At 36.6% G+C, this 21,719-nt stretch overlaps 1 protein-coding gene across 3 annotated transcripts in view; it reads left to right on the forward strand.

Moving 5' to 3' along the window:
• Positions 1–3,443: 3,443 nt before the first annotated feature.
• The window catches only part of TRDN (triadin), a 104,205-nt gene continuing 85,929 nt past the window's right edge, over positions 3,444–21,719 (forward strand). The window contains exons 1-2 of one of the 3 annotated variants that reach the window (XM_061460012.1): positions 3,536–3,573; positions 9,556–9,894. In XM_061460012.1, coding sequence (XP_061315996.1) covers positions 9,873–9,894 — 22 coding nt within the window. In that variant the 5' untranslated portion in view covers positions 3,536–3,573; positions 9,556–9,872. Of the gene's footprint in view, positions 3,574–9,555; positions 9,895–10,157; positions 10,229–21,719 lie in introns of those variants that run through there. The other 2 variants (XM_061460010.1, XM_061460011.1) reach the window with 2 other exon arrangements.

The following is a 21,719-nucleotide window of genomic DNA, read 5'->3' on the forward strand; positions in this document are numbered from 1 at the left end:
CAGGCATTCTCTCAGCTCAGATTTTAACAGCAGCTGTTCTGACTAAATTTTTCTGACTATGTTTACATAGATTTGGAGCAATGTAAAAGTTCTTACCCCATGGTAACACATGGCTTATGCATTGGTTACACACAGCACATCAGGATCTAGCCAAGACCGAAACGAAAATTATTAGTGTAGTATAACTGTAAAAATTGAATCCGTAGGAATTCTCTAGAAATTTATTTGACGTGTGTGTGTGGAATGTATTTTCTACACTGAAGTTCATTTTCTTCCTATTAGGGACTGTGATGAGGCAAGTTGCTGCCACTGTATGAGGCTACTAGCTAACACTCTATTGATGATTTTGCATAATATATCTGTAATGGTCCAAGGAAGTGCAAAACAAGTTACATACAAAGTTTACAAAATCAAACTGAAAACTGAGAGCCAATGTCTCGATACTCTTAAGTTATGGACACAAATTTTCCACTCCATAAAGTGTACTATAAAATAATTTTAGAAGAAATAAAAGAGGACAGCAAGTTTTGCAGAGAAGTGTGACAGATACTACATGTTCATTTACATTGAGAATACCAAATAATAAAGAACTAGATCTTTAAAACTTCTGGCTACTCTTTATTCATTCACTCATTCATTCATTCATTCATAATTCATTCATCTGCACATTCCTTCCATGACCTGATCCATGACCTGACTCAAATTATCTGATATGTTGTGCATTCAAAGAAAGACAATTAGTGAAGTGACTGTAAAACTGAATAGCTCAATAAAATTATTGTCTTTCAGTATAATCATAACATATACATGCTTTCAGTTAAATACTTAAGTTTACAATTACTGGTTGCATATGCAATGCAAGTATGCAAGCAATACAAGTGCATAGCTCACATTCTGTTTTTGAAATTTCCCCCAGTTCTCACTTGCTTTACCTGAGACCTTTGATATTCTGAAAATTGGGTTTTAATTGATAGAGTTGGGTGAGGAAGAGATCCTATGGTGCTAGGACCTCTACTGTAATCCATGAGCAAAAGGTGATAAAAACTTTTTTCTTGCATGCTATAGCAGGAAAGGAACTTCTTTCCTTGAAACGTTCTTGTATCTCACTTGTGACTTCTGCCTGATGAACCACTGAGATAGATAGCTACACCTTTAAAAGGGTGCACAGTTTGCTCTGCTGCTGCTGTTCCATCTGGAAGCAGCATAATGCAGAATTGTGTCCTTCGTGAACTCCTTCAAACAGAATCAAACAGTTATCAGAAATAGCTTCCATAACAGGATGTTCTTCATCTGGCATCAAACTTATATCATGGGAGATACCTAGGCTGTGGCATAGATAAGGGAAATAAAATTTGCTTTTCATACTTTTTAATGCCCTTTCATTTCCCCTCCAACCCCAGTGATGGCTCATTGCTAGTCTGCAAGTGAACACTGGTTTATGCATACCTGAACATATATACATCATCAGTGCGCAGGAGGGATTTATTAGCATAAACTGTGAGAACTTTTTTTAGGAGTTTGTATTCAGTTCAGTTCACTGAGTTACTGCCTTAGATAATATTGTTCTTCAGCACTCAGCCAAAAAAAATTTGTTTTCTTGAAAGACTGACTTACCTATGCCACAGTCGCTGGTGGTTAAAATAAATAGTTTATTAGAAATCTCTCTAAAATATTTTTTATCTTCTCATATGAGATTCTGCTCAGGAAGGAGACTCCATACCTTTGATTCATCCCTCATCAAAAGGAACAATGTGAAGGAGTCTGTAGGTTGGGCCTTACATCTGAAACTGAAGGAGAGCTGGTAACCTCACAGAATCCTCTGCACTCAGGACTCAGTAATACTGATAAATGCTAGTGATAAAATCCAAACCACACCACAATGACTGACACAGGCGTTATTTTTGCAGACAAGAGTCTTATGGTACATGACGCATTAGTCATGTCTTTTAAATAATTCAAGAGAATATTAATATCCTCCAACTGCCTTGTACTTAAGAGTGACAGGTGTGTTTAAATTAACCTCTCAAAAAACACCCAGACTATTCAAGACATGAGTTTACTTCAGGATCACCAAGTTTAAATGCCTGATCATTCACTCCTTTTAACTCAGTGAAAGTGTTGATAGACCTTGCATGGCCAGAAAAGCAAAAAGAGCTTTTGTTCTCTTACTAATATATATTGATGGCAGTCTTTTAGCAGGAAAAGAGCAGGAGCAAGTTTATTTCCCAGCTCACTTGTGTTAGTGTTGAGTGGAAGAACTGGTAAAATCACACTGAGTGGTTTAAAAATGCCATTAGGATTTAGTCTGCCCGTAGTGTTTGCTGGTCACTGTCAGGGCACTACTGTGACAAATGAAGGGTTGTTTTTTTTAACTAAGAAAATAAATGTACTGATGGAGATAGTGGGGTTCAAAGACTCATGTGACAAATGCTGCAGAGGAAGCAGGACGGTGTCGTTTTCAGAGCAGGTCTGTCAAGTCAAGAAGCAAATGAGGGGGTTTGGGACCATAATCTTGCTTGTGGCATACACATCTCACTACTTATGGTCTGTATCTGTGCCTAACCTTCCTGTGGACTGTGCAGCACCCTGATTTCTGTCAGGCACCTCTTTGCAGTATATGGAACATAAATATGATTGTGAACATTAGTTCAAATTTGGTGATGTGTGAAAAGTGCACATTCTGGTTGGACTCCTAGTCCTGTGTTTGTGTAGTTTCAATGCTGTATGGCCTTTTTTATTACTGCAGCTAAACCAAATGATTGCTTTATCCAACTGTCATGCTTTGCTTCTTATTTCTAGAACAGATAGATAACATTTTTTGTTGTTACCTGCAGTGTGGGGAATAGTAGTATCATTATATCTGCCTTCCACAGAGATTAAGTAAAACCCTAGCTAACTTGTCTCTCTGAAATAAAACAAAACAAAGACCCAACCCTCCCTTCTCAATTATCTGCTACCTAGGTAACAAGAGACATGGCTTTTCCTTGTTCATTATAATGTACCATTGCTAATGAAGGAGAATACTAATATGTATGTTATGTTTGCTTTGCCAGACTTTTTGCCAGGCATGAATTTGAGCAAAAGTCTGAACTGTCCAGGTAGCTCAGGAAAGGGTATGAAGCACAAGTGATCAGACAGAAAAATCTTTGAAGAACCAGGAATAAAAATTATTGACAAATGACCACTTCAAAAAGTGTCTGTGAATTTAAAATATACAAGTACAGTTACAGTTATTTCTAAGTATCCATAAAATTATCTCAAGCAAACCCCTTTATACTAGAGGCCAAATGCCCTGACACAGAAAATAGTTGTGTCCCAGTCTGGATTGTTTGACAGTGGCACAACAGCTTGATGTGCTGCCTTGCCGAATCTGGCTGCATGACCCTTTCACCCCACAGGGAACAACTGCCAACAGCTCCTTGGCAGCTGTGGTTGGTGCCCGTTGTGCTAGAGCTGCATGGTTTTCTCAGGCCCTGGGAATGCAGCTGGGAGCTTCCAAAAGTCCTCAATGTCCTTGCCTTGCCTTCCTAGCTCTGGGACGCAGCTCAGGATCTTCTACTCTGTATCTCCAGGGTAATACCTTTATTTTCATTTAAACTGTGGATTTGAAAAAAACCCAGAAGTAATTGTTTAACTGTTCCTTAAGGATCATTGTAGTCCTCTGCATTTGGTCTGTGTTCTGCTCTTTCAGGGAGACAGGGGGAGGAATAAGAAAGATGTTGCAATTATTTCCAGTAAATGCTTTGCAGACAAATAGTCATTATGGTTTGCATTTGAAAGTTGACTTTGGAGACATGTTGGGGCTTGGACAGGAATCTAATGTGACAAATGGTGATGCATTATTCAAGAATACTAGTATATATCTGCAAAGATAGGTGGTAAAGACCTTAATGCTCAAACCTATGTCTCATTTTAAGAGATCCTTTATTTTTTAGATATACTTTTTTCAGTGCAGTTGCAGCTTTCAGCAGTGACAAGGTTGAATTTACTAATTCATATGTTCCACTTACACTTTGTAAAGAAGCTAAATCGCCCAATGAAAAAGCTTCCCATTTAGATTTTCTATTTAAATAGAGATAATAATAATAAGAAAGTGGGTTCCTCATCTGCAATTCTAGCTTTGATCTATCCAAGATTGTGTTTAGAATGAGGAAGAAAGAAAGAGTAATCACAAGGAAAAATTATAGCTATTGTTGAAACAAACATACTTTTTTATAAATCTGGTTTCTCTCATGTAGTTTCTTTCTTATACCTCATAATTGCTGAAATATTTTGCCTGCTTTATATTTTTGTCTCATTTCTTCTGTATCTGTCTCTCTGTGAAAAATAACAGGTGCTAGTTTTTCTTTAGTGTTTTGCATCATAGGTTTGTGTTATTGCTGAGTGGGCGACAGACATTGTGGCACACAAAGGGTTAATTCCAGCTGTAGACTTTTGTATTTCAGGAGTCAAAGAATGATTTATCCAGTGCCAGGAGCTGATATTTATCTCATATGTGGAAATGCATAACTCAAGCAGGTCCTAATGTCCCAGGGCATACAGGAAGTCAGGAATAAGAGAAAAACCTGCTTTAAAAAAAAACCAAAACACAAGAGACACATGCTGTCTGCAGGACCACTCTTAGGGATGCAACTGTATCACACACACAGGGATGTTGAGGAAAAAAAAACCCGCTTAAACTTGCAAGAAAGGGCTAGGATGTATAGCGTTCTATTGTCCAAGCCTATTTCCACACCCCTGTTGCATTTCCAAGCAGAAGCGGCTTAGCTTGGAAGTGGCTTTTAATTCACGGTGCCTAGATCCTGAATGTCTTCTATAAGAAAAGCTAGGAAGGAGCCAAAATTCAGATGAACAAGTAGGGCATCTTGTGAAATCCTTGTTTCCTGGAAGCAGTTTTATAATCAGTGGGCCTTTTTCAATGTTAGAAATGGTTCTTTATTCAGTCACACCCAGGCTGACGTGACATCAGCAGTTTTGCAGTATGATGTCTAATTGGGAGTATTGTCAATGGAAAGTTGAATAGTCGGCATCATAAATATTTTCTTTTATATCTGCCGACTTTCTATTATGTAGCTTTGGAGTAATTTCTTTTTGTGAAATTTAACTTACCAAAAGCCCCTTAGTGAGCTCAGGGTGCCAAGGTGATGTGACCCCAGCTTGTCAGCTGTCCCCAGGCAGAAGCTTCTTTACATTCAGACCAGTCTGCCTACAGAGACAGGGTTTCTTAAATACTTGTCAGTTCTTTGAATTAAATGTAGGACAGATCTACTGCAGAGTTAAACTAAATGTCTGACATATTAAAGAATAAATTGTTTAAAAGCACTATGTATGAAACTCCAATAAAAAAATGATGCAGAATGATTTATGTTTAAACACATACCAAGCTTAAACCTCTATCTGATGTGATGCTTAGGCTTTGTTGACTTCTGTACTTTGGGTGTACCTCACGATATCCAAAGTAAGCCTATAATTTGATCATATTGATTCAAAAATTATTGCAAGTGTTATTCTTAAAATATCAATTAGAAATGTATGACAATTACTTTAGAGTTCTGTAATGGTCCATAGAAGGTCACAACTACATCCCTGACCAATCAGAACTTCAAGGACATCTGAATAGAAATGCATGCTTCTATCCATCCTGAAAAATATAGGGTTTTACCACTGGGACTGGATGAAAATCTTACCTATTAGTAGCAGTATTCCTAAACAAAAATCAAAGAAAAAAAGGAGTAGAAACGTCTGTTTCAGTAGAAACCAGCTGATGTCTTAAACAAATATTAGTATTTTTCTTCATATGCACATCAAAATTCAGTGACAGACTTCACTCTAATCCTGTATTTGCTTCTGTGTGTGTCTTTACTATTCACTGGATTGAGTACCATTCACCTTCTCTCTACCATTACACTTCCATCCTATAGGTAGTTCTTATCAGTTGATTACCTTCTGTTTCTGATAATAGCATGCTCCCAGAATCCATCAGATATCTAGGAGTTAAGGTCAAGTTTCCTTTCCAGTTTCCTTTCCTTAACCCTGCTGTGCTGCTGAGCATGGGCTGAGATACAAAGCCCTTTTATTTTGCTTCATTTGATTTTGTAGGATTGAACTCTGAGAATTCCTCAGTAATGTGTTAGCAGACAAGCTCAGATATTGTTCTGCATTTTCTTGTTGCCCAACGGTTTTACTTAATTTCTCATATGCTTCTTTGCATCGCTATGAAACTCTCTTCTCTCATTATCTAGTAATTCAATGTGATCTATTGTCTTTCCCTTTTTCCTTTTTAATGATATCATTAAGGCAGCCCAAAAATCAGCTCATAAAGTATTTGTGTACTTCTACTTTGATTGTATGAACAACACAACTTTTTATCTAACAGCAGGAGTTTTTATTAAGGTCTCTAAAACAGTATAATTCTGACTTTTTCCTAAAATAAAATGTTCAAATATTGGCTTTTCTTTGATTCATCAGTTAAGATTCTTACTGAAATTATCTGAGATCAAGGCATATGGTTACATGCAGACATCTGTAGCAGCATCTAATACTTCTCTCCTCTTCCTAAGTTTGCTGCTTTTTCCCTGTCCAGGAAACTATAAATCAAACAGAACCTTCATTTTATTTTTTTTTTTTTTTGACATAGACTTCTATATCTCAGGAATCTGGTGTGAGGAGGGACACGTAACCTGATGGTACAACTCCTGCCATCACTCCTGAATGTGAGATCTGATCTCGGGACAATTCATTTACAATATAGTCCCTGTGAGTGGGAAGAAAGTACCTAGTGCTAAATTGAGCAAAGAGCATTTTCACTTTGTGCCTGAGACCTGGTGGAAAGAAAATGAGAGAAATTTGTGTGTGTCAAGATTTGGGTATCTCCTGCAAGAACCAAAGTAGTTTCAAATTTTTCAGTTTTGTTATTGCTTGAAATATGAACAAGGAGAGAGAAAGGACGTTTTACAAAAGAAGATTTCCAGTCAGGTTAAAGAGACAGGGCTCCCATCAAAAGCATTCTTGGTCAGGTTCAATATATAAGCTAGATCAGGGAACTAATGTTTCTTTGTTGGATGAAGAGGGGTATAGATTTTGTGTTGGCCTTCTGAATAATTTGAATTTCACAGATTAGTGTAGAAGAAACTCCTAAACTTGGGCCAGGATCTAAGCTTCAGTTTTTAACAAAACTGCTAACGGATACTAAACAAAATTTTTAGAATTTCTCTTTCTTAGACTCCTAAAGGAGAAATATGATCTTCTGTATAATTTTCAGATGGTAATGTTCATTTTTCAAAATAAATTTACATGCACATACACAGTAACAGAATTTGGTTTACCTTAATTCTGTGTATTTTTGTAAAGGCCCTGATTATCTCCAGTAAATATGACACCCATCTCCTTTGACCTTGCCTCTCTTAAAGAAAGCAACTCTATAACTTCCAGTACAGCTCCCTAGAGCTTTACTTGTTGTAAGATATTTGTGCATACGAAAACTTTATTCTGCTTTCCAGAATGAATGTTTTGCATATACAAGGGATGCAGAGACTGCCAAGCAGTCCTCTTTCTGGCCACTAGGCTGATGTTGTGGAAAATTGATTTCCAGTTGAATTCTCCCACTTCCTCTGCTCTTATATTTTGGTTTCAGAATGTCAGTCCATAATTGAAGTTGAACATAAATAGCAGCAAAGGAAGTAAGGCATGGAGGCGAGAGGGCAGGTGGTAGGAGCTAAAATGGAAACAGTGAAGGGCAGACAACCATACACATACAGTTATACAAACAGATGTCTGGGTATAGTCCACAGTCTCAGGATTTTGCTACATAAACTAAGAATAAAATTCAGATGTGAATGTTTTCCCCAGTTCTCTCTCCTTATATACCCAAACTGAGACTTCTTCATTTTATTTCAGCTGGAATAGTAACAGAAGTGAAAGCAACCCTGACTTTGCAATATTGATTAACTCTCTGCTTCAGGTGTTTAGCTGAGATTTTTTCTCTTACATCACAAACAAGTAGCATTAGAAATGTAGATGACCAAAAATATTTAACTGTTCCTTTAAAATGGAATTGCTTCAGCAGAAGAGAAAGAAGTACTTAAGAAAGACAATGGCTTTGCCTTAGTATCACATATCCTAGCAGCCTTTACTAGCCACCGAGCTATTGTGGGCAGCTGTTTTGTTCATATAAATGTGATTCCAAGAACATTTTGGTATTCATGAAAGAGTATTTTTAAAGTAATAAAGTTTTGACTAAAATCAGTTTATGAGCCTTAGTGAGGATAATCTGAAAGACAGTCTAAAGGTCTTAGGAGGATGATCAGAAAAGCACTGACTACTGAGCATCAAGTAATCAAAACTTGTCAGTGGAAAAGATTTGGTTTTGCAAGAAAAAAATCTTTGCAGTAGACTTGAAGAAGAAAAGGGATGAGCACAGATTGTAAGCTTTGGCTACAAAAGGTTAACATTTTGAGACATGGGCAGGCTTAAAAGGTGTTAGAATAGAATTAAGAGTAGGATCCCGATGGTGACTGTAAACTGTTCAATGAACCTTCACTTCTGCATCTTGTGCACTGGATAAATAAATTCTTCTCCTTATACTTTGCCACAGAGCCAGGTGCTTATATCTCCTGAGCCAGAAGATGAGAAGTGCAAATGCCAGCCCATGCAGTAGAAACTACATGGTCCCCTAGTAGAAGAACAGTTCCCTAGTAAGAAGAGCGTAAGATGGTTTCTGATTTCATGTGATGATGACATTTATGTAGAGGTATGCTGGCTCAAGGGCACATTTTCACTAATTTCATTTTCAAGCTCTTGCCTGCATACATAACTCTACAGCAGTGAAATTGCAAGCAATACAATAAAAAAGATTGCCAGGTTTTAAAATTATTATTCTTATTTAAACTGCTAATATTTTCATTTTTCTATATTGTTTTAAAAGTGTACTCGTCTTCAGTTTTATAAAATCTTGCTTAAAATCACAGATTTTTGTTTCCACAAATCAGACCTAGTAAATAGCTGATCTTGACATATTTGCATATTACCTTCATGCATTTAGACTATATAAAATATTACTATTTACATTTTTAACAGTGTTCCGTAATACTTAGATGAACTTTTCAGGTATGTGAGATTATTGCAAAAAAACCCAGAAGAGTACTAAAACAAATCCAAGCTGAAGAAGTTGCCAATTTTATAGGTTTCAAATAGCGTCTTATTTGGCGCTGAACTGTGACTAAGTATCAAAGTGGAGAAAAATCACCTAAATTTACCCTCCCCCTTAGTCAGCAGTAAGCTTCATAGGACCCTCCCCAAACCAAATAAGGCCAGGAAGAATGTGCTAAGCACTGAGTGTGCTAAGAATAAAGTTGAGCTGGGATGGATAAGGTTACTTTGAACTCTGTATTTCATGTTTTCTGACATACCCCCCAAAGAACTGCAATTACGCTAGCAAGGCTGCAGGAGCATTGAACAGTTCTTTGCCAGTTCTTTTTTTTTTGTTTTGTTTTGGTTTTTTTTCTGCCTTTCTGTGCATTCCTGTCCTGTTTATAGCTGGGATGTTTTTATTTGTAGTGTCTGTGGTTCTTAGGATATTAGAAAAAACATGCTGAAGATTCACCATAAGGCATGGCTATTTTTGTTAGAAGCTGATACTTTAAACTAAGTTTTAAGTGTTGCCTCTGGAAGTCCTTAGTTTGCTCCGAGAAGGCAAGAGTCTGAAGGGGAGACAGAAAGTTTGGAGGGGCACAAAGAAGAAGGAACAGAATTAGAAAAAGCAGTGGACCTTCCTCCTCCTCATTCTGCAGTTCCTGCAAGAGTCAGCAACAGTTATATAAGCTTCCACAGTAGATCTTGACCTTTTAAACAGAGTATCTCTTACCATCATCATCATGGCCGAGATTACAGCAGAAGGTACGGTAACTATTTTCAAGTATAATTAACCAAAAATTATGCATATTTTGACAGTGTAGATGATCAAACAAATACGATTTGTTGCTCTTAGTAAATAACTCACTCCAGGATCATTTCATTTTGTTTGTTGGATTGCTTCCTACTTACCTTTTCTGTTCTTTTTTCTTTTTTCATTCCTGTTGCCATTTACTGAAGCTAGATCTCCATACACCTCTAAAAATAGTGTTAGTCTCATTTGCAGAACAGCACTGCTTAATGTTAATGTTCCGTTAGAGTGATATAAGAAGGGGAATGTCTGAACGTCAGGTGATACTACCCCCAAGCCTTTGCTCAGGTAAAGCTGTGGTAGTCCTTTATAATTGAAGATTTGCCAGAGTCAAAATAGCTTAGTTTGGTGGCCCTGTTTTTTCCATAAAGAGCCCTGAGGGTGAACTCTACAGGATGTTACTGAAGGGTAAAAGATATCAGCTCTGCAATTCTTATGCGGGTAAATGTCTAAAGGAGTCAGTGAAAGTTGTGCTGAATTAGTACCCCAGAGCTAGGCCTGCAAGAATGAAAAGCAATTGTATTAACCAGGAAATACATATTCTAAAATATGAATATTTCATATACTTTAATATTTTCTGACCATTCATATTTACATAACATTTTAGACGCATAACAATATTTTATCAACCACAGTCAGACAGGGAATATATTTAAAATGCAGCCTTCTTTAAATTTAATACTGAATATTTTAGTTGAATTTTATTCCAAGTCTTTTTTTTTTGTCAGTGTTTACCAAATTTAATAATGACACTACAAAAAAAAAAAAAAGGCTTTTAAACAGTCTTCTGAAAGTTATTTTTTTTCTGCTTGTCAACGTTATAATGCGTTTCAGTGTAGGAAAGTTATACTTTTCATCTTCCATTTTTCATTGTTATTATTTGTAAGAGGATCTGCAGTAAGTACTATTAGAGAGTGAGCCAGTTGTCTTCTAAAGGACTGATATTAGGACTATATCAAATTGTATGACAGTCCTGGCCTGATGTCTGATTAGCCACAAGAAGGTGATACGAGTATGATTTTTGTAATCAGCAGCTGGATGGTTCTATAATTTGCTTCTGGCAGCAACTACTACCAGAACAGGTGGCTCAGCCTGACAGCCCTAACCAAAATGCTAGTACTTGATTATTTGGATATTCTTAACCTGGCTTGATGGAAACATTGGTTATTTTGTAGCTGCTAGGAGGGAAATCTGTGAATTTCTATTTATCTTCCAAAATGAGTGCATTAATACTATCAGCATCAGAGCAGCAGTACCTCTTTGCAAGGTTATTCAAGCAAAACAATCCCAAACTGGGAAGATTTTTAGTCCAAAATTAAGAGCAAAAATGAAATTTTCAATCAGTCTGGAAATGAATTTTCAGTCATTTAGAGTCTGAAAGTGTTTTTTATAGTGCTTTTATAGTGTTTTTACAGGTGTTCCTTAGCTTCAATATTGTGTGGTTTTCTCCTGTATTTTTTTAATGTGCAAAGCAATAGACCTCAGGTGATAAGGGACATCAGCTCCACAGTAATCTAACCTTCAGTATAACAGGTAAATAAGCCATATAATTAGTTTAGATTAGTTTGATTGTGGGATGGGGCGTAGTTGTTTTTTTTTCTTACATTTGGAATGGACTTTGTTAATTGTCTAATTTTTAAAATCTGGACCCACGAGATGGAAATTGTACAGAACACTATTGTACAGAACACTAAATTGGCAGAACACTGTGAATTCAACCAGGGCTAATGTTTTACTGCAGTTTATTTTCCTCTGGGGCTACTGCTGATATTGACAAGGCAGATTTAAACTTTAGCAACATATAGTTTGGACCAATTAAAATACCCCTTGCTTCACACAAGTCCTTTTTTATTTTATTTTCTTCTATGCTACATCCCAGTCCCTGATTTGTTGTGTCTTCATGACTTTATTAGGATTAAAGTACCTGCTCCTTGTGGTAGGTATTAACTGTATTTTAGCCACAGATCAGCTAAACTGCCTGGCTCCTTGCCTGTTGAGGTACTATGCTGACATGCCAGAGAGTACAGCACAACAGCGGTGCAGGTTTCAACACTGCCATTGCCAGTGTGGCTGCTGGTGTAGAGAGATGGTCCAGGTATCTTTTTCTAGCAGCCTATGTCAATGCCATGATCTATTCAGAGACAGATGTACAAGGCTGACGAGGTGCTCTGGAAAGGTCAGCATCCTGGTAATGACAATGAGACTAAGTAGCTTGAAAATATAGCCACCAAGCAATGACCCTGGCCTGCCTACTTGCTTTGCAAGCCACATGTGCTGCCTATTCATTTCCACAGCTACAATATTTAGTTGTGGACATACTGGTGAAGTGTACCTGGTGAGAGACAAAAGGAGACCTCTGAAGACAACAGTTTATAAATGTCCTTAGAAAATTGGCAGGACCTAGGTCTCCTGCCAGCAAATATTTAGGAGAAGATTCCAAAGCATTATCTTCAGCATCTTCATATTACATTTAATTGCAACCACAGAAATGTACTTATGTACTTATGTACTTAACGAAATGAAAGGTTTGGGTGACATTGTTTAGTGGGAGGTGTCCCTGCCCATGGCAATGGGGTTGGAACTAGATGATCTTAAGGTCCTTTCCAACCCTAACTATTCTATGATTGTGATTCTATGAAAGTCATTAAAACTGTATACAGAAAAAGTCTCAGTACAAAGTACTGTGTCTTTGCAACAGTCTCAGGATCTTTTCTTTTGTTATCATTATTATTATTATTAGTTGTTGTTGTTGTTGCTGCTGCTGTTGTTATTATTACATTTCAGCTGTTACTGAGTACTCTGTAATGGCCAGGGACTTTACTGTGATACACTTCAGACCTTGTCTAAAAGCCGTGAGCATCTGTAACTATGCTACTCTGCTGTGTTTGTGAATGAGGGGACTGGACTGGACTCAATGGCAGACGTGGTTAGAGCTGCCACCATCGAAATATGAATGCAAAAAGCCTGACACCTCTGAGAAATGGCTTCTACTAAAGTACAGCTTAATTTATATGTGCTCCAGCAGCAGCCATGTAGTTGGTCTGTACTAGTCCCATCTACTGCAGGTCGCAGTGCAAGGTTGATGGCTCTTCCCTGACTCTTTATGCTCCCTCGCAGGGAAGAATGAGCAGAGACTTAGCTCTGCCTGTTGCAATGCTCTGGAGACTGTGCACTGATCTAATCTGGGGAGGTGAGAAGAGGAGAAAGGCAAGGTTTCTACACCAGCTGTTTGTCTGCCACAATTTATTTCCCCAGCCGAGCAAGGGGGAAGCAGGAGTCAAACAGAAATGTGACAACAAGTCACAATTTGGTCCTTATTTTGCTGCTGCTGAGAGCTGTGCAACTACACGTTTCCTCTGCCTTGGAGCAGACTGCAAGGAGACAGGGTAGCCCTGAGGCCACACACAGCTTGTCAGTGACAAAATCAAAATTAGCTTCTAGGTTTCTGTGCTTTTTTTTCAGGATATTTGATAACTATGAAAAGTTTTAAGGTGTAAACCATTTCAAAAGGCAGATTTGACAAGATCTCTGTTTGAAGATTAATAGATGTGAAACTGATAATGTATGAGAAATAACGCACAAGAGCCAGAGAGTAAAATCATGATGACTTCATGAGTGCAACGGCCAGAAGCTAACAGCAGTCTCCAGTTGGAAAAAACTTTAGTGAAGTCACACTACAGGCAGGAGGGAGATAGCTGCTTCTCATGGTAATTCATGAGCTGCTGCTTAAGGTGCTACATGTGCTGACTCAAAAAGGAGCCTAGATGAATAAATTAGATTAGATGATTCATTTTGATAGCTAAAGGCATGTGAGCAGGTTTCTAGCCTTCCATTAGACTGCTACATAGCACTGAGGTAGGAGGCTTCTATAGAATTTATTTGCAACAAGAAAATTTGCAAAATGAAAAGATGTCTTTTTTCTGGCTTTCAGTGTTGATGAAGAAGCAGATGGAATACCTTATGCAGTGGGGTAGGGAAAAGACAATTTTGCCACTGACTTTTTGAAGGAGTCAGTCCCATGTAAAGTTAACAGCCTAATTACCTAGAGAGACAAAATGTCAGAAAACCCAGGACTGCCTGTAAAAAAGTAAGTCCCTGGGGGCAACAAATGCTCCAAATTCTCACTGAAATTCCTTAAAACTTGGATTCCTCTGTGCCTGTGGGCCTGGACAACTGAGTTGGTTAGTTTGGCTGCAGTCTGGCTGCTTTCTCATAGTGTATTGAGTGTGAGGCCAAAATTGTTAGCTGAAGCTTTATGTTTAGGAATTTGTGGGCAATGTTACTCACAGCTGGTATGGCATCTATATGTTCAGTTGGTGCAGAGAAACTCTAATATATCATTAGTTTAGGTAGTCCCTAAGAAGATTGGCTAGGTATGGACAGCAGGAAGCCTTAAAACCTGTAAATCAGAGATTTAAGCTAATAAATTGTGTTGCTAGTCCATGACAGGCTAAAAGTATGTGGGTGCAGTTATTCATGCTTATGTGTATGCAAAGAGCTGGACCATAGGTTTGATTATTTATTCACTTTTTTTAAAAGAAGTTTGTGCCCATAAGTATCTGAAACATATTTGAAGGTTACTTACATAATGAGTAGCATATTCAAGTTACTGGGGTGATCAGTAACCACTGATTTAGGAATTAAATCTATGCAGCTACTTAAGATTCTCAAAAGTCCCAGTCGTTGCGTTCAGGTACCTAATACTTGAAAAGCATCTAATCTATAAACATTTGGAGTGTGTTGACCCATTGCCTACAATGTAAACACTGAGTAAGAGATGGATTCATGCTGCTCTTACTGTTCTGCCCTGGGAAGCAGAAACTGGCTTAGTTTAAAACATGTTTCATAATACAGGTTTGGCTTAAGTCCAGGACACAGTGATGACAGAGAAAACAGAGCTAACATCTGAGTCAGGTCAGCTGTTTACAGAAATGGAGAAGCTCTCTTTTTCTTTCAGATACTGATGTTCCCTGTTTTCTGATCTGTTTAGAAAGATTGATCAAGTGCACAGTGTTCATTTACCAGCTTAAACCATATTTAAAGTAGTAGAGAGTGGATTGCTTTAAGTGAAAAAGATTGAAAAATTATTTTTAAAATACTTTTAAATCACCATTGTTAGCAGGATTTAAACCAGCAAATAAGAAACCTGGATTTCAAAACAGCAATTTTAATGTGTCTTGCATATGTCTTCTATCATTCTTTTTCCCAAATTAATGGACATTCCCCCCCCCCCCCCCCCGATTATTAATACAGCGTCTGAATGCAGCCTTTCTCACTAAATTTGTGCCTTTTGCCCTTAGAGAGAATCTGTTAGCTCTATGGGTCAGGAACCATTTATCCAGATTCTTAGCTTTTACATGTTTTTTGTTTGTTTTGTTGTTGTTTTTTTTTTATGATAAAGAATGCTAGAGGATACATTTCTTTTTTACTAGATAATGATTTTGTTTTTTACTGTGACTTCTGTCAAGCTTCATTAGGATGGAAATTGGAATTCAATTAAAACATTTTAAAACTCTTTATCTGTGTATATATGAAAAATCTGAAATAGAACCTGGTTTGATAAGCTAAGTGATTTCTTAACCAAATATAATATTCTATAATATTTGTATTCTATGATTCTATTGATTGATTGATTGTTTTTTTTGTAATTTAGTCTGCATTCTACAAGAATATATAACTGATAGAGCTAATTCTCTTTCATATAATAGTTATTCAAATGTTAGAAAAACATTTTTAATCATAATTACATTTTAAAACATTTTTAATCATAATTACTTCTTGACATAGAATAAGATAATAATTGAGTTCAAATAGTAAAATAATTTTAAATTAAGACCATATTCCTTGCATTCACAAACAGGTTATACTCTCAAAAAAAGTCTACCTTAATTTAACTGTGCATGCTTTACCAGTGATTTCCAGTAGCTCAGTGATTTCTTTAACTTTCTTCACAATTGTAATAGCCTTTTGTTTAAAGAAAAGTGATTTCTATAGACAGCAGTGTCAAAGTGTATTGAGGTGTAAAAGTGTATTACTTAGCACAGGTTTTCTTAATTTCCAATTTAATTTTCAAAAGACGTATTTTTAAAAGCATTTAAAGATAACTTTATTTTGTGATTCAAAAAGCACCAACAGTTATATTCCCTGCCTCTCCCCACTGCAGCATCATTTGGGACTTATACAGAATTATTAACAAATAGGATTGAAATGTCTTCAATAGTTGGAGATGTATAGATAACTGTAAACCAGCAGCACTGTTTTTTTATACAGTGCTTCCAAACCAACTCAAAGTATGGCCAAAAGGAACCTTACAGTGATGTGCAGACTTAATATTCTTATTGCTTTATACTGGCAGGTCAAACTGGGAACAGGAAACATGAAGTAGCTAAGCAGATCTGAACTGTAAATTCACTACACTGAAAGACTTAACTTAAAGCCATGGAAAACTAGTTATATTTCTTAACCGTATGATCCCACTGCCATGTTTGATCCCACTGCCATGTTCTGTTGTTAGCTTTAAATTATGATTGTTTCGTATTTTAGTCTTAACCGTGAATCTTCCAATAAATCTCTCCTTGGTGCACTGGAACATGACCATTCAGACTTTAGATCCCTGAATGGGAATGTGTTTGAGCAGTATGTGTTCAAAAGAGATCAGAAAGATTTAGCTTCTTTTTTTGTTGAATTATGTAAGTTATTTCAAGAATTACAAAGCAAGTACATGGCTAGCAAATATTTGACTAACAGTAGAGACAGTGACACCAATACGTGGCAGAGATGTGAGATGGCACTGCCAACATATCTTGTCCTGTCCCACATTCTGTTCTTTTCTTCCTAGCTTCTGATGCTTTTTTTACTCTGTAATAGTTTTCCTCTTCCTCTTCCAAGACCTCACGGATGATACAGCAGGTATTAACTTGCATTGTAACATGGGTCCCTTCTCTGAATGCAAAACATAACTAGAAGAACATTGTAAAACACACAGTAAGCTGCTATATTATTCTTCAGAGTTGTTAGATTTTGAGGAAAATAGCTGAGCTAACAAAACAGACCATGTAATGTACATAAGCCTAAACAAAAAAGCTAAAGAAGATTCTAGTTTTGTTGTTTATGTTTGGTTTTGGGTTTTTTGTTTTTTGGTTTTTTTTCATCCCAAACTATCTCATATGCTAAAATTCACTATGTTGCAATTTCAGTTAAATCAATTCAGCTGCTCAAAATCATAGTCAGTGCTGGGTTTTGCCCTTAGAAATCAGAATGAAAAATCCATGGCTTTAAGTCCTGAATAAGCATAACTTGAGTCCTGCAGCTGATTTGGGTTTTCTTTGGTTTTTTTAGAATCAGTCCTACAGCACAGCATGAACTTGTCTCTGGCCTAAAAGTTCTTCTTGGTGCCATATGTGATATGAAGGCATTTACCATAAGAAAAGAAAATATAAAATGCCAAGCACAGAAAAACTTTCTCACTGGAGAAGACTCCTCTTTCTATCTTCAAAGATAGTTTTAAGTAATCCTTTGCAAATATGTAATGAGTAAAGACCTGCTACTCCCCATATATGCTTATGTTCTCACAACTTCAAAAGTATCTCTGTACCTTTGCCTGGAGTCAAATTGTCAAAGACACAATGAATCTAAGCCTTTGTAGCCTCCTTTGGTATGTAAATGAACCCAATTTTTTCCTATATTCCACTATGTAGATTGGCTCTCTGTGCATGTCAGGGAGGCTAAATCTTGTTTCAGAGTTCTCTAAGAAGATATTCACAATTGATACAATTACCATAAATATAGTTTTCTGGTAACTGTTTTACAGTTTTTAGAGACACAATTTAATATTTCTATTCAAATGTCAAGATCCTCATTTTGCTTTGACCTTTCCCTCTTATAACAGGCAGGACATTAATTTGGCTTAGGGTCTATCTATGCAACTCCTGCTGGAGTCAATTGAATGGGTACATGAGCATGTATGATGAAGGATACAAGTTAACATAAAAAGGTGATATCATATGTATTTGATGCAGTTGCAATCTGATACATTTCCTAGTTTTATAATCCAAATATTTAAACTGTACTCATAACATAAATTTAGTATGATTTTAATTGGTTTTCCTTTTTTAAGGGAAATCCTCAAACCCTCTTCTTTCTAGAGATTTTGTTGCATCATCATTCATGATAGGATTAAAAAACTGATAACTTCACAAGGAAATATCTAAGTTAGGCTTATCCCTTTGATATTTACTGTTGTTTTGTTTTGGCTTGTCTTGGTATTTTAACAGGAGTATGGTTATAACGTTAATTATAGCAAAAGGTCTGTGATAGAAGTTAAATGTTCTTACCTGCCTGGGACATCTACATGACTGACCACATCCAATCACCTGGAGCAGAGCCACTGCATACTCTGCTCTTAATTTGTGTCACAACAACCTGTAAAGCTGATGAAGATGTTATTTTGGTAGTACAGTATGAATTCTGAGGATACAAGGCTTTCTCCTGCTTCAAAAATGAAGGGCTCAAAAAGCTTATTTTGTTCCTTTTTTAAACTGTAACTACATTTGATAGATTTGTCACTTTAGTAAGAGGCATGTCAATTCAAAACTAAATACAAGTATTTTTTTTCACAGAAAGAGTAGTCTTGTTATTAGATGCTCAAGCAGAATTAATCCATGTGAAATGCATTTATCTTAAAATCCATCTCTTGTTCTAGACATTGTAATTTTGTATTGAATACATAAAAGCCACCTGAAATGCTCTGGAGAATGTAATGCTCTATTCTGCTGTTAGTAAACCAAATGAAGTGATGAATTTCCAGATCAGTAACCTCCAAAACACTTTTTTTCCCAGTCTACTATATCTCTTCCTTCCCTTTCCAGAAACAAGTGCAACGGGGCCCTCTGCCCAGAGACATGCCTCCATGCCTGTTTCCTTCATTTATCACAAGTGAAAAATCCATAGATTTTCTAATACAAATGTGTTATATTTTGCCTGCAAGTTGCTATTAAACTAGAGGTTTCCAGTGATTTGTAGTCGTTTTCTTTTGGTGATCTATACAATGCTGAGGTAAGAAAGATCACAAGGGAAGCTTTACGAGATGGCTGATATTCTGGAAAGAAGGGAACTTTGGAAATTATGAAGAAGCTACAGATATGTGAGAATGCAATTTCAGGGAAGCCTTTTGCTTTGCAAGGTTATCTGCAAATATTGATGAGACTTCAGCACACATTTAAAATTAAATGCTATTTAAATGTGCATATGCAGATATTAGTGCATCAGGGTAGGGAAGCAATGTGCAATTTTGCCCAAGTTAATGAATTAAGTTAATTTCAACTATACAGACAAAACAATGATGCGAGCTAGGTTTTTGTCTTAAAAACTAATTATCAAGAGTCTTCTTTTAAGAATATATTTGCTAGCATTTCATTTGCCACCCAGTATAAGCTAATGCATTTCACACTGTGAAGTGCTAAAGGCAGTGTCAAAGGAGTTACAAATGACTAAGTTAGTTTTACAGCACGGTTGCTATCCACTTTTCACTGTGTAGAAAAGTGTAGAAAACCAGAAATAATACCTCATCTGCAGAGGCTACCAGAACTATAAAGACCCACATCCTCATGTGCAGGGAGCAGGGTGGCTGAGGTCCCCGGAGGCATACACTTCTCCAACACACCTGCATTCCTCTCTCCACTTTTGGACCCTCCCTAATCATCCCATCTATTGATTTCTTAGTTCTGCTCTCTCAAATCACCACTACTCCAAGTGAGACCGGCAGCAATAGTATTTTTTGGTTCCTATACTTTTTCACTACAGCAAAAATGAGTCTTTAAATAAAGTGTTTGCCTTTAATGGGTTTCAACAATAAGGCTTCAGACCCTGAAACATAGGTGCTCAATTTAAAACTAGACAAGTATCTTTGCAGGCCTAAACCCAAGATTTCTTTCCTAATGTGACCTTTCGTTAGATACTGCGAACATTATGTGAAATTTCAGCAAACCCAGATCCTGAACTGCTCCAAGAGATGTTGAATGCCACATAAAGTTTATTTAAGAACATCAAGTTGTAACCAGCCATTGATGCCCTGTATCTGCAGACTCACCCACTTTCCCCCTTTTTTCTTCATTAAGCTGTTTACATTTGCTTTTCTTTTCTCAAATGTGAACACAACTTTAAGTTCCAGATTGTTTCCCTGAAGATGCCCAGGTAGACAGATATGGATTGCATCTTCTCTTGATAATAGATGTACATCAGTTGCATTGGAGCAATTCCAGCATCAAACATATCCTCCTGGAAGGGGTACCTGTTTTTCAGGTGACACTATTTAACTAGCAACAAAAAATCTTATAGTGCTATTATGTGTCTGTTTTCTAGCCCAGCAATCTCATTTTCAGCAAATTACACCTCCCTATTTTTCAATGTTTGTGTGAATAGGCAGGAAAGACCTTTCCACTTGTCCTGTAGGATGTCTATTAAAAGTTGTGCAGAAATCTGAATTCCTGGTCATGTGGACACACAGGACCTAACAAATGGTTCTGATTAATATTAGGTTGTTGTGTTAAGAATTAGAAAGCAACAGTGAAATAAAACTTGCATTGGTATGTTCTCACAAAATTCCCTTGATCTTCCCACCCTGCACTACTCATTTTCTCACATACTGATGAAAATCCTGTAGTTCACTATGTAATACGGAGATCAATCTCTAATCATAAACCCCCCAACCAACCAAAATACCAAGGATTTTTTTCCCTGCAAGAATAGGTATTAACAAAAAAAAAATGTGTAAAGCATGCTAAAAAAAAAACTGTTTAGAAAAGCCTGTGAAGTCCTGGTTCTGCACTGCGTTCCTCTTTCTCCTCTCAGTTCTCACTTTGAATGTAAGCAGTAACAGAGGTATGTACATTCTCTTTTAGAATGTGCTTTATTTAAGTGAATATAAGCTAAACATGAATTACAACATTATGCTTTAAAGTAGAATATTCTATGTATTCCAAAGACAGAGAAATGGAGGTGTTAAAATCTTCAGGCTTAGTGAACACATGAAGAACTGCACCCTGTCTTAAAGTCTGTGATTTTGCAGAATGATCTTGTAAACTTCATAGATTTGAACACACTTTTGAAAGTATGTTTCATTATTATTATAGTTGTCTCAATAGCTTTTTCACTAAAACAACTTTAGTCAGCTGTCCCTAAGGAATACACAAATGAAAACAACCTTCCCACAGATTCACTTATTCAAGTTAGTGTGAATGAGAACTCAAGTAATGTGTTCATGCTTTTACAGGATGCATTCTCTACAATCATATGCTTGAAGATATCATTCCACCTTTTACTCTGAGTCCTATTTTTATTCTACTTTTTGTATTTACTGTAAACCTTCTCTCTTTTACATTTGTGGACTCAATGACTATGTCAATACTTTTGAAATTACTATTGTTGCTATTACTGCTAACACAATCCTTGTTGTCCTTAAGTTTTTGTTAAGAATCATGTCACTATGTCTAATTGAATAATTTCAAGTCTTCAAAAAGCAGTTACAATTACTTAGGTATTCAGTGAAAACTACCTACATAAAGTTTGCTAAATATCTGAATTTGATTTTGGTAAAGATTCTCTTATTTTCAGCTACAGTCAGGACTTCATATCTATGTTTGCTTTCAATCTTTCCTCTTCTTTTATGTCTTTCATTCTTTGAATTGGAAGAATTGGAATTTTTGCCTTCACTAAATATAGAAATATTACATTTTGTTCTCACAGTGATTGGAAAGAATAATTTTCAATGGTTTCGAATAAA

The sequence above is a fragment of the Pezoporus flaviventris genome, unplaced genomic scaffold (genome assembly GCF_033815535.1).
Source record: "Pezoporus flaviventris isolate CSIRO_AGI_PZ_B2104156 unplaced genomic scaffold, CSIRO_AGI_Pfla_v1 ptg000031l, whole genome shotgun sequence".
Taxonomy (NCBI): Eukaryota; Metazoa; Chordata; class Aves; order Psittaciformes; family Psittacidae; genus Pezoporus; species Pezoporus flaviventris.